This window comes from Halyomorpha halys, unplaced genomic scaffold (genome assembly GCF_000696795.3).
Source record: "Halyomorpha halys isolate HHAL.00 unplaced genomic scaffold, Hhal_1.1 Scaffold194.1, whole genome shotgun sequence".
In the NCBI taxonomy this organism is placed as follows: Eukaryota; Metazoa; Arthropoda; class Insecta; order Hemiptera; family Pentatomidae; genus Halyomorpha; species Halyomorpha halys.
The window spans coordinates 463,536-480,801 of NW_027108392.1; the positions used below are offsets into that span (position 1 = coordinate 463,536).

At 28.0% G+C, this 17,266-nt stretch overlaps 1 protein-coding gene across 14 annotated transcripts in view; it reads right to left on the reverse strand.

Annotated features, from left to right (window-relative positions):
• Positions 1-17,266, reverse strand: part of Arms (Ankyrin repeat-rich membrane spanning) — a 110,116-nt gene that overhangs the window by 27,360 nt on the left and 65,490 nt on the right. For 12 of the 14 annotated variants that reach the window (XM_014418382.3, XM_014418380.3, XM_067046708.1 and 9 more), the window contains 5 exons: positions 15,894-16,088; positions 15,625-15,798; positions 14,382-14,520; positions 12,395-12,525; positions 8,877-8,973 (listed from right to left, as the gene is read on the reverse strand). In XM_014418382.3, coding sequence (XP_014273868.1) covers positions 8,877-8,973; positions 12,395-12,525; positions 14,382-14,520; positions 15,625-15,798; positions 15,894-16,088 — 736 coding nt within the window. Of the gene's footprint in view, positions 1-6,726; positions 6,882-6,986; positions 7,034-8,876; positions 8,974-12,394; positions 12,526-14,381; positions 14,521-15,624; positions 15,799-15,893; positions 16,089-17,266 lie in introns of those variants that run through there. The other 2 variants (XM_014418385.2, XM_014418386.2) reach the window with 2 other exon arrangements.

Below are 17,266 nucleotides of genomic sequence, written 5' to 3' on the forward strand. Positions count from 1 at the left end.
ATACATATAACTATTATCTGTAATCTAAAACTGTAATAAACTTATTTGTCACTGGCCTTCAATGTAACAAGAATTAGGACATACATCAATGGTAAGGGCATAGCCAAGCTGGTCCAGAAGGAATTAAGTCATAAGAGCCTACCATTGCACTATGGAAACTATAGTTAATAAATAACATAAGGCTGAGTGAACCCATCCAGGGTATCTATGGTCTTATAAACTACAAAGGTCAATTAACAATTGAGAGGAAATTACTTTCATAGCTCTCTAATGCTAAAAATTTATAGTAAGTATGTATGGCTTTTTAATTTAAAGAACCATAAAAAGAAGAAAATTGATATTTTTTTTAACACAGGCCTGCAACAGAAAATGGGATACTTTTTTTACTGTTTAATTATATGCAATAAAGTGATAAAAATATATTTTTAAATAGATTTTAACTAATTGAAATTAGAAAAAAAATGTTCATCAAGTTTTTTAAAACATAAATTTTATGTTTTCTTGAAATATCTTTGAAAGATAAATACTTATGAACTAACAAATATATACATCCTCACAAGGAAATCTGACCTCCCAAATTTCACATTTCTAGAGCACTCCTGTGCCCCAAAAAAGCCTAAGTATCTTGAAATATTACAATTTTCAGCATTTGTTCTTAAATTTCTTAGTATTATCTTGAGTAATAGAGTTTATGAACTATACACAGGATTTTTCTCACTCCTGTTGAACCATTCACACTACATAAAACAAAACAAACTTGAAGTGATGGGAGTTTTCCAAAGTTTTTTTTTTTATTTCAGGAAGTTAAAATCATTAAGCAAATGAAACAAAAAACAATGCATTTCTTTCATACACAGTGTTAATAATAATGAAATAATGATTTTATAATTATTGTATTTTTTTGCGAGCCCATTTTGCAAAAAAACTACTGTGACAGTAGGAAAAGGAGTAAATTTTTGGAATCAGCACACACTAAAGAATATAATTTAGCAAAAATATCCCATACAGTTTTTTTAGTTACAGACTTGTGCTATAGAAAAACTATCAATTTCCTCTCTCAATGGTTCTTTAAATTAAAAAGCCATAATACTTATTATACATTTTTTGCAGACCTGTGTAATCATTGATAAAAAATTAATTTGCCTAAATTTAATACTTATATAATCTAAATTTCAGTAACAACAAAATTAAAAAACTAAAAAATTGTTTGTTATATAAACAGTCCTATTAGAACCATCTTAAATTAAATCTTAAAAGAGAAGAAAACAAGCTGAAAGGATGCCAGGAGCTAGCTACAATAGAAAGGAAGACAGAAACAAAACAATCAGATTTAAGTAGATTTTATTGTTCTAATAATAAATAGATGTTTAAATAATCAACAAAAAATAATTTTACAAACAATAAATATATAAAATACAATCTGTCTTTCTTTCTAAATACAAGCTAATTAAAATTTATATTGGCACATAAACAGATCTTTTGGTTATTTTTTTGTAATCTATCAAATTAATTAAGCAAATTCTAAACTAATTGGAATACAATATCAATAGAGAGTAGTCATTCATGAAGGAGTAATTTACTTAGAAGTGTTTTTAAACTAAAAATGCTTAAGATAACAAATAATTTTTACATAAGAAAATGAAATTATTGATCTGTTAACTTCCAATCCATGACTTGGGTATTTAAACAAAAAAATTAATTAATTAAATTTTGATATTATGAGACACTGGCTAGAAGAATCATACTTGTGCTCCCAAATTTTTTAAAAGCTCAAATAGTTTCTATTCATAATCCGATAAATTAAGCTGACTACAGCACCCATGCTAAAAAGATTCTATAAAAATAATTACTAAAATATTGTGAATAGATTTATGAGAAAATTATAAACATATATATTTGTATAAGACTAGAAGGTTTTTTGTAAATTCTATTAATCACAAATTAATTACACTATTCCCATCCAAATAAAAAACTCGTTTTATCAAAATACTTAAAAAAGTAATTTAGAATTAACCCATCATAATTTTGTTTAATTGATTAGGTTAAATTAGGAGAAAGGAAGAGAATAGGAAAAAATACAATAAAACTACTAAAATCTAAAATAAGAAATTTTAAGTAAGAGTTCAAATGAAAAGTTTTCAAATCCTCCTTCAGGAATGACTTTTAAAATACCAAATCCAATCACACTATCTTGAAAAAAAAAATTAAATCAAAATTTTCTATGAAACCAACAAACTAATAATAATAAAAGATTCATAAAAAACTTTCCTAATGAGACAATAACTTGCATAAAACAAATAACTAGACTAAACTAGGAACATTTCTAATTTAGAATTAATACTAAAATGTTCATTCGTTACTTCCAAACTAAATTTTGTTACATTCAATATTAAATAATTCATAATACATCTAACAGATACTTTAACATCATGGCAACCACACAAAGAAGTGTAACTAATCATAGAGAGCATCTCCCAAAATAAATAATTATCAAATGATAAAAATTTAATAAGGTAGCATATGAATTACTACAAAACAACCCTACCAGCAAATAGGCTAATCTAAGATTACTTAATACCTAATAAATAAGCATTAGTAACTAAAGAACTTTTATTTTACAATCATTCTAATAGTTATAATTTTTAGAGCTACATGAAGCCTTTTATAATTATAAAACAACAGGGTGTTCCAAAAGTCATTGTATTATTTAAAATTCAAATAAATTAGTATGTTTGGCACAGTAAGCTAACTATTAGATACAGATATCAGAGAGGTGAATGAACTAGCCTAGCATGAAGAAGGTATTTCTTCCAAATCCTGATCGTTACCTAAAAGTTGTTACACCGACCTAACCAGAGTAGGTGTGTCACAAATCGTTTAGTGAAACCCACACGATATACAACATTAACTGCTCTAGGTAACAGTAGAACTCAGGAATCAGATGAAGAACCAACATACTGTTATCCAATAATGTAATGAATGTTTAAATTAGTCTTGAAAAAAATCAAAATGTTATTTTCCGTATATTCCATTTAACTGAAATATTATTGGTAATTTCTGTTGCTCTAAACAAACAAGTAACCTCGTTTTATGAGGCTCCAATCCTACAAGTCACGGATCATACCCCAGCTATAAAATACCATGAACTTTTATAAGTATGATAATTATGTGAAACAAAAGCAAGGTCATCATCCTCACCATGGTTTCAGATTTGCTTCTGTAAGGTTAAGATATAATAATAATAATTAAACCCTTCTTGGACTATTCAGTAATCAAATACCCAAGAAGAAATAAACAAAGAAACATTAGAAAAATTAATGGTGCACATATTTATAATTGTGCAGTAAGAAAAACATGTAATTTTCAATACTCAATAAACCTTATTTAATATAAATCTGAAATTTGTTCTTCTAATTTAAAGTTTCTTTAATAACAGACCTTGCCTAACATATTTTGTAAAATTTAAACCAGAAATCTAATAAATACTTTTTAAAAAAGTCAAAATATCTCTGATCACAATGGCACAATTCTACAAACCAGTAATAGTTATTAGTTCAGTCCAGTTCTGATATCATATTACATATTGATTTATTACACAGTATTTAGGAACATATTATGTTGAAAAATAGAACATTAGCCCTTTAAAACTCCTTTATAGCTCAAGATGAATATGAATTATATTTGTTTAGAATGCTGAATTCATCAGGTACATTTAAAATTGTTAGTAATGATATATCTAAATCTAAAATTAAGTCTTCATATACAAACACACACTCAGACACATATGTAGAAATGGAGGGAAAAAATTAGAACACTTGAATTTGTCTGGTTAATTGAAACATTCCTAAACCATTTATGGAATATATTAAAGAGCTGTATAAATTGGTTACAATATAAACCTGTCAAACTTAAATTGGAGTTTCACAATGCTATTCAACAATAATTAAACCTTGAATTAGAAAAATGAATGGACAACCGATTAAAAATATTTTTAATAGGGCACACTTCACATATAAAAAAAGTCAATAAAGTTAAGCACTTATATTTTTAATTAATATTTTTTAATTTTAATATATTACTATTGGATTGATATAAAAATTGGAAAAGATATTTTTTATATTTAATACAAACTTGTTAATTTTTTTGATCAATTTCAAATATCCACCTTCTTTTCTTTTTTCAATTATATGTATCTGTGTGTTTGCATGTATTAGTATATAAGTAAACCAAATGCACAATTTGTGAAAAGAGTGACCAAATAGTAATTTATTTATTATTATATTTCCTTACTAAAATTTATCATAGCTTTTGAAAAAATAAATTCAATTCTAGTTATACTAAGTAATCAGTCTTTTTTTGAATCCTAAGTTGGCATTATTTTGTCACTCATATCACAAACATCAAATGCCATTGTGGAACCTCAACCATGAGAAGATTTACATAGGAACAATAAAGTTTATAATAAAATCAATGTTTAGATAGATAACAATTAATTTAAACATACGTAAAATACAACAATAAAGTATAATTATGAGAGATAGTTGACCGTGGATGACTTATACGAGAAGATGGTTGGGGGTGCGGTCAAAATATCACTCAAATAAGTTACCTCAACTTATTTGTATGTTATTTTGACTGCACCCCAAACATCTTCTCCTCGTATTGAGTTAAGAAATAATATTTAAAAACAAATTGTTTTTTTGGAGAAACTATGTGATAAGCAGCAAATAATTCAAACTAGAGAGAAATGGGTAGGCACCTGAGAGACAATCTTGAGCAATTGTCAACCAATCTCTACGGAGCTAAATGAACCAAGGGGAAACAACATAAAAAATCAACATTCTTTTGTCAATCCTCATGCCCTAAATAACAATACAACCTTGACTTGTGTGACTTGGGCACCTTCTGGAATTCAATGGAATCTTTCACTGCATGCTATGTCAGGTTTGTATATCTCAGTAGCAAAAGGTAGATCTAAATCTAAATCTAAGTTAATGGGCATTGATGATCTAGCTGTTTTATGCATTTAAACCATACAAAACGGAAAAGTATATCCAAGAGTGTAACCTTAGAAAGTGGTTATAATTAAGACAAATTATTTTCTAACTTTAAATTAATTGGTTTAGGTTAAAAAGAAATTTCTAAACAAACGGATTTTCATCATAAAAACATAAAAACATGCAATAAGAAAAGAAGAAACAAAAAAAAAATTGAATATTGAGTAATATCAATATTTCATTAAAGAGATAAAAAAGAATGAAGATTTTCTGTAACTAGTTAGTTGAGTAAAGGTAAACATGAATGAAGGTATGATAATGATATCAATTATAAAAATAAATTACTATGAATACATGAAATGTTTAAAACTAAGTCTATTTGATTTAAATTGTGGATAACACGTTTCAGTGTACAGTAAATCCCCGAATAACCAGGTCCTCCAATTAAAAGAAAATAAATAAACAAATTAGGTACTGAGAAAACAAAACAATATAACTGAATTTATTATTTCTCCTGAAAACTGAAACAAATTTTTACACTCAAATTAAATCATGTACCTATTGGTATTGGTATGTGGTGGGGATCTGGCCTAGCAAGTGGACTTGCCAACCCCTGGTGGTTACTTCAAAGTTCTCCCCACATACTAACCAAGGTGGGAGTGTCGAGATTCATTTCTAAGGACCGCCGAGAAATAAATATTAACTGCCCCTGGTGGGAATCGAACCCAAAAAATTCCTCACTGAGCCCTCTGGGACCCATACCCCAACGTATACAGCCCACACATCCCTTATAATTATGCATCTAAAGAAAAATTCATTTTAAATTATATTAAATTTGTCTAATAAATTTAACTTGATCATTTATTAATATCACCGATATATTAATTTTTATTTTATATTTTAATTTTAACTTAATATAAGAGTTAAATTAATAATGGAGTTTTTCCTGTATGTATATATGGAGTTTATCCTGAGTTTCTCCAGATTAACTGGCCATATTTTGTTCCCTACTAGGATGGATAAACGGGGATTCTACTGAATTTTAATTCTTAAATGGCAAATAAAAACTGGAAGTATATTTTAGGATTGAACATTCATATATTAATAATAATATAGACCAATAATTCTCCTAAAGTAGAGGAACTGTTGAAAGTTATCAGAAATTAATATACAGTATTGTTTAAGAGGTAAGAAAGATACATAATTATTCAAATAATACCTGACCAACTGATAAATAACATCTGACATATATGCCTAGAAACAGTAGTTGGTGGACCACTACGCAAAGAACTTTCAATGAAATTTTATTATTTCACTAAAAAAAAAATTTGGACAATGGGTAAAGGGCAATTATTTATAGAATGAATATGTTACAAATGAATTTTTTCCTATTTATATGTGCTCATTTTCCTTGGTTATTAAAAAATAATTATATGTAACATGATGAATAAAACTGGAGGCTTTAAAACATGAAGATATATTTATCATTTTTAATAAAATCATCATTGATTGACGTTCCACTTCATTTAAACATTAATTACCCATCCTACTAATTTTCAGTGATCAAACATTCCTACATTTACTATTATAACCTTCTATTTTAAATAATCTCAACATTAAGGTATAGTATGTCATGGAAGATAAATTATTTATCTGAATGATAAAATTATAATACTTATAAGCAAATAAATAAGTTCACAATTGAATATAAATACATGATTCTGTAAATTTCATTCAATAAATGTTTTTCGCCAACAATAAAGGATTTTTAAAGTAACACAAAGCATTAAAAGATAAATAATAAACTGCAAAAATAGCCAATGCACATTAGTAATGATTTTCATTTGTTAACAATAAATGCTGCAGTGATTCAACTATCACTACCTACAAACATATAGAAAAAAAAAGAAATAAATCTATTAGAATAATTTCTTGCGCATTTATGGTTAAAATTATAACTAAAGGAAGACTGTTTCTTAAAGGACTTACTTCATGAAAGGAATTAGGGATAAGGTGTAAGGATCATTTTTTGAATTCTGTAAAAACAAAAAAAATTTTTTATCATGATACATATAAAATGATATATCACTAAGACATTTATGGATTATAACCAGGTTATAGTAAATTATTAAAAAGTGTTTGAAAAGTAATGAAAAATGTATTTCCAAATTTGAAGATTGATCTAAATATTCAAGTAGGAAGCAATTTTATAGTAAAAATAAACTTTTCTTTTTTTTTGTTTACAACTTTTTTTATAGTGTAATTTATCTATTGTCAAGAATCAAATGTAACTAACTAGAAATTATTCAATTTAATGATCCAGTTACGAGTTAACTGATTTAGAGAAACATATTTAAAAATATCACGGAAGGATCAAAAACCTCTATTTTACAAGTTAGATTTTACCTCTAAGATACAAGCCAAAAATTGCAATTAACACAATAACCAAATTGTTTGTTGTGACTGTATAAGATCTTCAGAGATCACAAGATGACAATATTTCACTAGTATATTTATTGTAATTAACCTTCCAATGATTTTCCTATAATAATATATATGGAATAGTAAATAATGTATATCTTTTTTTTCTCTTGAAGTACAAAAATCAATATTAAACTAGTTTCATATTGGAAAATCGTTAATTGACCATGTATAAAATATAAAAGGAAGGTGGTTTGGGTACAGTCAAAAGAACTCAAATAGTTTAATTACTTTTTGATTTTTTTTTAGACCATCTTCCTTTACTATATTTAAAATAGTTTCATCTTAAATTTCAGTAAACTGTTGATGTTTTATAATAATTTTGTTTTAAAAGAAATATTTCAATTGAAAGCATACAAGGAATTAAACTTTTTCAATACATTTTCTAACAAAGCAATATAGTATAAAATCAAAAACAATTTGAGTATAACTGCATGATATACACATATAAAATAATTATGCCAATCAAGAACAGGATTTTAAAGCCATAATTTTCAAGAAGCAGACTATGAGTTTGACCGATTTCAAATTTAAATTTATCTACTCCAATCTTAAGATAATGCTTTTATTTTATTTATTCATTTTTTTACCAAATGATAAAAAAATATTCTACAAAATTCAAAAGCGAATAATAGGAGTATTCATGATATTGTGTTAAGTGTAAACATTTTTAACAAGCTAAATATAATAAGTATTGGGTTGTGAGCAGCCTAATTTAAAGTTCATGTAATATGTTAAATGCAGAGGAGCTCCTAGAGGATTTTCTTGGCACTTTTGTAACCTTTACTTCCAAAACCTTCCAGAATTTCATTACTTTTATCCATTACTTTATTAGCGTTTTGAAAACAACAAAAATCAAACGCAAATTTCTAGTAACTAACTTATCATAACGACAACAGACATAATGGTGTGGAGCTCATCTAGTCTGTTATGTGACATCATTCTCCATTTAGCAAAACTATTAACAGACACGCAACCATGTTAAATGCTCTATCATTTTAACAAGTTAAAAGAAGGGAATATTTCCCCATTTAACACAAGTTTTTCTATTTAACATGTTTAACTAAAGATCACGAATACTCCTAAGGAAGCAAATGCAACTAATACAGAGCTACAAAACAATGTAAGCATAAATAGAGTTCATTAAAAATGAATTGAAAAAAAAAAAGTAATAATAGTAATCTTAACCTATTAAGGATAATTAAAAATTATTATATATTAAAACAGGTATTATAGTGGATAGTGCATATTTTATTTATTGCTAACATTAAATAAATTGGTGTTTACATAAAAGGAAATATAATTAAATTGTTCCTGATAATAGTAACTATGAATAAAAAAGAAATTTAACTAATTATACAGGAGGCAATTTATTTGTTTCAGTAACAGAATACGAACCTGTATCATTTTCAGCACCTTCTTCCAATACATCCTCACAAGCTTCTTCATTTAAGGTTTGAAGAGCACCACAAATCATTTGGTCTTCTAAGGTCACCTATAAATCATATAAATAGAAATTTTTTTAAGGAAGACACAGGATCACTATGAAATTTGAAAATATACATCACAAGGATCTAGATTAAATGTTTGTTTCTGATATGATGCAGAAGTCATACACTATATTACTGAAAGACAAAGGAAATTTTTCAAAATAAATAAACAACTGAAAAAATGAAGTGGAGGAATAAAAATTGTTAGATACAACTCAATATTTGTATTATAGATTTAATAAGCAAATTTTTTCACTTACCTGATACTAAGGTATCCATTGCCAATTAAAAAAGAAAAAAAGAATCATATTACTCACATTTTTTTTATGTAGAAAAAAGAAAAATTGATTCAATTCAGAAGTAAAATTATTATCATTTTTTATTATTGAACCTTTTTATGAAATGTACTTAGATAAAATGTAAAATGATGAGATAAAATTATGTATATATTTACTGGGAATCATTTGAGAGATGAATAAAAGAAACAAATTAAAGTATTGTTTTGTTATTTAAAGTCACAAATTAAATTGGAAATGTATAGATAAATGTTTAAAAAATGTATGGTAAAGAATGATCTTGAAACTGATGAAACTTATTTAAAAAATTAATAAGGAAATAAATTCTACTACAATGACACTAACATATACACTATACATTAGTCGGTTTAAAAATCAGAATTTGCTTGTTAATAGAAATTTCTTTTAATTAATAGAAAATTGTGAATATTTAGCATAAATAATTCAATTCTAATTATTAAGAAGAAAACAAAGAAGTAATTAGATGTAAATAATAATCATTTTTTATATATTAAGGATATTTAAATTATAAATAATCTTATCAATTCTTGAATACTGGTTTTACTGTTTAAATAAAATAATAATCCCGGTCCATAAGGAATGGAAGCTAAATACCAATGACAACAATTGCTTACTAGTTCTACAGAAAATAGAATAGATTGGATTATTTCTTCAAAGATGAGATGGAAGAGGAATAAAAGTTATTTGATTCTGAAACCGAGGACACCAATTTTCCTTAGAAACATAATCAAAATGGCATAAAACAAAAATCAACATATGTTCTTGGCATTCCTCTATCTGAAAGCTGAATTCAACTAAATAATTGAATATTCTTGATGCGAAAAATGTTAAAGAAGATCTTATAGCAGTCAACAAATCAGCAAATAATGAAGACAAAATACATTGTTATAGATAAATTATCCATTTTAAAATTTTACTATCAAAGTTAAATGCTGAAAGGCAAATTAAAATTTCTTCAATATTACAATTAATAGTAAAAGATCCAAGAGGAAATAATTGATAACTATAATAAAAGGACTTAATTTATTTTCCTATTATACATTATAATAATATAAAACAGGAGCATGCAGAATTAAGAGAAGGTTAAAAACAATCACATAAAAAATACTTTAAATAAATCTGAAGATATAAAAGGGCTTAGTTAAAAGATATTTGTTGATATGTATCTTCGCATCTAAAAGTTTTTCTGATGCTCTGCCATATAAAACTCAAAATATAGTTTAGTAGAGTAAAAACGGAAAGATTCCAACAGAATTCCAAAAGATCATAACACTAAAAAAAAGGCTATCCTTCCCCGCCAGACCCAACAGCTAAACCCTCGGAGAGCGAGGACCCTATATCACTTTTGAAATATTAGCTTAAAACGGGAAGAAGAGACTTTGAGATAGTTTAATTGAGCAATAATTAAAAAGCGCCTGCATTTGAAAAATGACATCCATTGAAAAATGCTCTATGAAGAAGTATCTAATATTTTTGTATCAACTATTAAGTATCTAATATGAAAAAATAATTTTTTTGAGCATATTCGATGTTTTACTGCGGTGAAATATGCCTTTCTAAGTGGACAACACTTCTGAAAATCAGTCATTGTGCTTATTGACATCCTTCTAGCAACTATAATGTGACAATTGATTAAAGTTTTTGTTTTTTTTCGGCCAAGACTCCCATTGGAGTCCTATACTGCCTAACCATGGTTGGGGGGTCAAAGTGCTTCATTTTGTGGGACCGCCACGCAATGAAAAAAGTCGACGTCCCAGGCCGGATTCGAACCAGCACCGCCAATAAACATCAAATTGGTAAGACTGTGTCTTAACCACTGAGCTATGGACGGCCCCCAATGATTAAAGTTGACACACTGATATCAAATGAAATGTCAGCTTTAACAAATTCATAAAATGAATCCACTTCCTTTTCTACTTCAATTTTCACAAAACTCATTGTGATGTATAATAAAGTACAGGTCTTTTATTCCTTTTAATTGGTCTGTTGTATTAAAAAAAAAGTATTAAGTGGTAAGATTAATTCTATAAACCTATTTAGGTTCAATATACTTTAAGAAATTCAAAAGAACTTGAAGCACCAAGTATACCTGAAGAAATTTAAAATATGAAAACAAAGATTATCATGAAGGAGTAATAATTTTAGATGTTCACCTGAGATTATTATTTCATCACAGTCACTAGTCATACAAACTTATCACTCATCTAAGAATAATATTTTTAATCTTGAATGTTTGTCTAATCTGATTTCATAATAAATTCCCTTCTGTAATTTATTTATGACAGAATTCGATACTGCTATGCTGAGAGAGCAATGCATGGAAAAGATTTCGCAAATTTAAAATTAATAACATCATTTCTTTAAATTTTTTTCTTACTTGAATATAGTAAACTTTCAGTTAAACACTCTCATCACTTTTAACATATTATAGACACTGAAATCTTAAAAAGATGATATCAAAGGGTTGAATAATACTTGTATTTGGAAATTTAAAAAAACTGAAGAAGATAATTAAACAAAATACTTCATAACTACTAGAAAAAAATAGAATGGCATAACAACAATACATGTTAAAAAAAGATATTTCAAACGGACAGGTTTCCCAAAGGTAGGGTGTTTTAGCTTCATTATTAATGCAATTGGTTCTGACTTGCATTTTAAGTGGAAGTATGATACATTAGTTTATAACATAAACGACTTGATAATTATTAATCCAGCTACTTAAGGTATTCAGGAAATGTAGAGGGTATAATGAACTCACCCCTTCTCTGACTTTAAAAATCATAGCTAACATTATTACCCAGAACAAGCTAACTTCCACTTCTAATCTTCCTTCCTTACTCGAAGAACATTTAAATGAAAGATTATGCTGTTTATTTCAAGACTGGAAATGATAGAAAACAAACAAATAAAAAAAAGAGTGAAACATGCTGGTATTATGGTTTTGATTCTTCACATTAAAAACACATCTTTTGCTTCGGATTGGTTAATTAAACATTTTATCATATTTTTTCATCACAAAAGTTTCAAATATAACTAATAAATGGGTCGAAGAAATATGAAAACAGTTAAAACTGGATTTTTAACTAAAAATAGAATAAAGAATTACCTGTTTTTCCATGGCATTGACTCGCTCTTTACTGGTAGATCTAACTGCCTCATCCTGAGCACTAGAACTGGCTCTTAACTCTTTGTTAGAGGAATTAATGTTGACACCAACAGGATTACTTCCACCAGAAGCTACAAAAATTGTTTTATTATTAAAACTTCTCATGATCTACAAAAGTAACATAATGTGAAAGTAAGTAGTAACATGTTGTCTGTCGACGGCCTCTATGAAGTCGACAACCAATTATACAAAGAATACAAACTACAGATTATGTTGTAGTCAACATTCTATTTATTTAACATAAATACTTAATACTAAGCAGCTGGTTTCATGAAAACCACGTCATGAAACGCGGGATGTATTTCTTAAGTACATCAGGCAAGGCCTTGAACCTCCACAGTCTGTTGGGGCAATAATAATAATAAACAGTAGGTTAACGGGTTATTCTGATATTTCTATAACACCATGAAAGTTTTGACATTTTTACCTTCCTACTTCATAAATAAACTTACTAGTTTATTTGTCTTTTGAAGTGTAACTCAAGTCAACTAATCACAGTTGTCAAAAGTGATCGTCTAATTCTGCTATCATACTCATACTGAACTTCTACTGGGTTTCAGACCCATAGATGTGGTAGAAAGAGGAGCTGGGTCTTTTTAAATATTTTCCACGATCAATCAAACTAATCAGATAACTTTACATTTCCTCTATCATTCAGGTAATTAGTCGATGACATACCAATAGAACTTTTTTGATTCAAGACAAACCATTAAGATATCCATTTTTTCACAATAGATATTATGAAGTAAAGCTTGGGAAGTGTATTTGTCAACGATCAAAACCAGTGGCAATCAGATGAAATCAATCAGATCGTGGAGAAAAATTTGGGGTATATAGTGGGTCTGTTAATGCTTTAGGCTTTGCTTATCTTTTGATCATCATCTTTAATGTGTCTGATGATATATTATTATAAGCAAAAATACTTTGCAATGCCATATCCATTTTGGTTGTTTTACGATCAAGCATTTAAGTTGATTATTTGTTATCAGAAACGATAAATATTAATTTAACCTGGTTTAAGAAGTTTGTAATATAATATACCTTACTAACCTCACCAAAAACACAAAATAAAGTTCATTCTGAAGCAGTTGTGCCTAGCACTTGCTGCTCACCTGAATCAATCCATGATTTTCTCCAATTAGGATTCTCTATAAATATATTTTTCATCACAGGTTGAAAGTTTAAATTCTTTACAGAGAAGAGTTTTTTTCAGGAGATTTAAGCAATATCTTACAGATGACTTTTTGGTTTTCCATTTCTTTCAGTACATTCAGTATATGTGGAATCCATTTTCGTTTCAACTTTAACTTACAAACCCTAATTAGGTGGCCATTCTCAAAATTTAATTCTAAACACCATTTATGTCAGCTAATCTTCTGATTTGGTTGTATGTCCCCTTCCTTTTCATTCTCAACTGACAGTTAAAACATACCATTTGCCTTGAGTTTATATATCATCTCTGATCCCAGTATGAACATATTTTAGTATATTATCTTTCTCAAAAATATTTTGTAATAAGTTGTCACAGATTATTATAATAAACTGTATTATTATTTTCCATCATAAAAATAGAAACAAAAATTATAAATTGTCTTAAAAGCCCCAAGGTTTGGGTCACAGTAAAATTTTCCTGAAAAGAGTCTGAATATGGGACACCCTTTAATAGAGGTTGAACATTTACTTTACAGAAGGAAATATAAGAAAAAAACCTAAACCTCAATTCAAGAAAATATGATATAATAGTGTAATAGTTTTTTTTTTTTAATAATTGTACAATATTTATTTACATTCATTAAGCCAATAATTTTAAAACTATATAAATTATTTTATAGTAGGCAAGCGTATGTCTATTATGATAAAAGATATTAGTTAAGGGTTAAAAATCTTATAATAGAGAATAAAATAGAATAATAATAATAATGCCTACAGTTCAAAGGAGGCTGTTGCGGGCTGGGAGGGCTCGAGCCATATCTAAATCTGGAATTTGTAGCTGAGTCATCAATAACTCTTAAAGCAGATAAAACCATTCTGAAAATCTCCCAGTCGCCAAAGTTCATTTTTAAAACCTGAAACAATATATTTTTAGAATTCATTATATTAGATAATATACAATTATCTCTGTACATTAGATTAAGTCGTTTTGAAAATATTATTGTAATTGTAAGAATAAGGCAAAATACTTTTGGGATCATGTTAGTAACCAACAGTACAAAAAAAATATATTATAATATGGTAATAATATGAAATTATCAATTCTACACCATTTTAAGTGATTCTATGCAGTTCTAAATAGGGATATATGGACACAAAGATGTAAGAAATGTTCACCATATAAATAAATAAATGTGTACCAAAAATAAAAGTGGTTCAAATTTATTATTTACTTTAGTACATATTATTATCTTATTTTTTTATGCACTGAAATAATTAAATAAAATTATAAAATTAAGGTACTTTTAGAAATTAAGAAACTAAGGAATTGACTGCTACAATGATAGGTAAGTCAGAAGGGTCACAAGTGCTTGAAGTAGGTAGCAAGTAGCAATCTCCACCACACTGTCAAATCCAATATTGTCCGTATCGTTTTGCATATATAGATCAGGTCCATTCCTCTGTATCAACTTAGTAAGCAGGAGTTAATATGAAGTATCAATACACAAACACTGCTAAAGCAGATACCAAGTAGAGGTGAGGCGACTGTAAAGGACAGTATGTATCAGATCCATTTGCCTGTATCAACTCAGCGGGAGTTGATACAAAGTATCTATTCCCACATGCTGCTAAAGCAGATACAGACAGGTGAGGTGAGGGCTACTGACATGGCCAATATCATCTGTATTGTGTGTATTCGAAACAGATCCATTTACTGTATCATCTCAGTTGATGGATTATAAATCAATAATTCAGCATCGGAGCAGCGATTTAGTCCAAGAAACCTTAATCAATCTCAATCCAAAAATCTTAATCAATTAATCAATATGCCTAACTGCAACTACAAGATACCTAAATAAGTGGAAGAAACGGTTTTTTATAACAAAAATTTGGCCTTTAACATGTAAAGCTGATATCAAAATTATAAAAATTGCCTTTTTTTATATTATGTTAGGTTTTATTTGTTTCTGTATCTTTTTAAATAATAATTATATCAAACTTATAATCAAAATACTAACCCTTTTAAGCTCATCCATGTCACAATTCTTCAAGACCTTTCCAGTAATATTATGTTTTGTGACTTGAGATATGTAGTGAGAAACATTCGACTGAGAGATATCAGGAACTTTGGAAAGGAGTTGGCATACACCATTGACATTTAGAGAACTTAGTTTTAAATCATTCAGTTCCATCTAAAATTAAAATATTTAATAATTGGTAACTTCTATAATGAAAAAAATAAAAAAGATCTAAAAAGTTATGTGGCAATCATAAAAATAGGGCTTACTGGTAATGGAATGGGAGGCTGTGGCTGAACAGGCTGCGAGACAATTGGTTGTGGAGCAACCAAAGGAGCTGGAGTCATCCATGGAGGTTGAGGCCAAGGCTGTGGGGGTGGTGGTGTTACAAGATGGGTACTGCGAAGAGGATAAAAATTCCTTAACCTCTCTGAATCAAGAGATCCTTCTCTTACAAGTGATCTCTGAAAGTGTAAATCAAAGATAAGTGATAAGTTCAGATATATCAATTTTATACAGATAGATAGATAAATATAGTTATTTATAGACATACATAAAAGTACTACAATATTTTATAAAATGCAAATATAACTATTGAAAATGTTCTTTATGAGCAGATTAGAACTAATAATTGAGACAAATAATAAGAGCAAGAATTAATCCACATGAATCTCTAAATAACTTTTTTAGCTTATTACTAACATTACTTTGGTATTCTAATGAAATAAGCCCTATTTAACCTAGCTAATTAGGTAAAATATCAAAAGGAATGAGAATTATTGACCCAGGCATTATCTCTATATAAGTGCACCTCAGAGCCTATATCAAGTACAAAAGTAAAATAAAACTGCTATAAAAATGTTCTTAAGATCTTGCAGGACCTGATTGGACTCTTGAGAAGGAGAATATTAGAACAGAGATTACAATACCATCTGTTTATTTATCCTATCAAATACAATGTAAATAATAAAAGGCCAGTATAGGCTATGGGCAGCTTGCTATAAATACGATGTGCATGAAGACACTAAGTGAGTCTCAGCCATAATTTATAATTAGTAATGATCCTGATATTATTAATAAATGAAGAAAAGCTTGTTTCCAAAATAAGCAGTTGGTCATTGTTATAACAATCGCAACTCAATGAACCAGCAAAAAGATTGAAGTCTCGCTACGTCTCCAATGAGGAATCATGCTCAGATCTTGTAATGGTTAGGTTGCTTTAAGGGTCTTGTAGCAGTTCTAAGGGTGCAGAGTATTAATATAGAAGTAAATAATAAGAGTTGAAAGATCTTCCTCTAAAATTGAGTTAGAAATTCTTGAAGCACTGATAGGTATTCACTTCCCAGAAAGTGTACTGTAGGATAAGACATAATTATATAGTTACACCGTTAGCACAGAAAAAGAAAGACAGAGACAGTATAGTAACTGTTAGGATGGAATAGGTAATAAATTCATTTACAACATTTAAATTTGATGATACTGATGGCATCTTTCCTCCAAAGAGGTCAACCTGTAACTGGACCTGTTAGAACTTTTAAGAGGGAGTCACACTTGGATGTATTGATATTCATTGAAGAACAGCTAGGGGAATTGTTTGAATACCATAGATTAGAGAACACTAATAATAATATCAAAGCTTTAC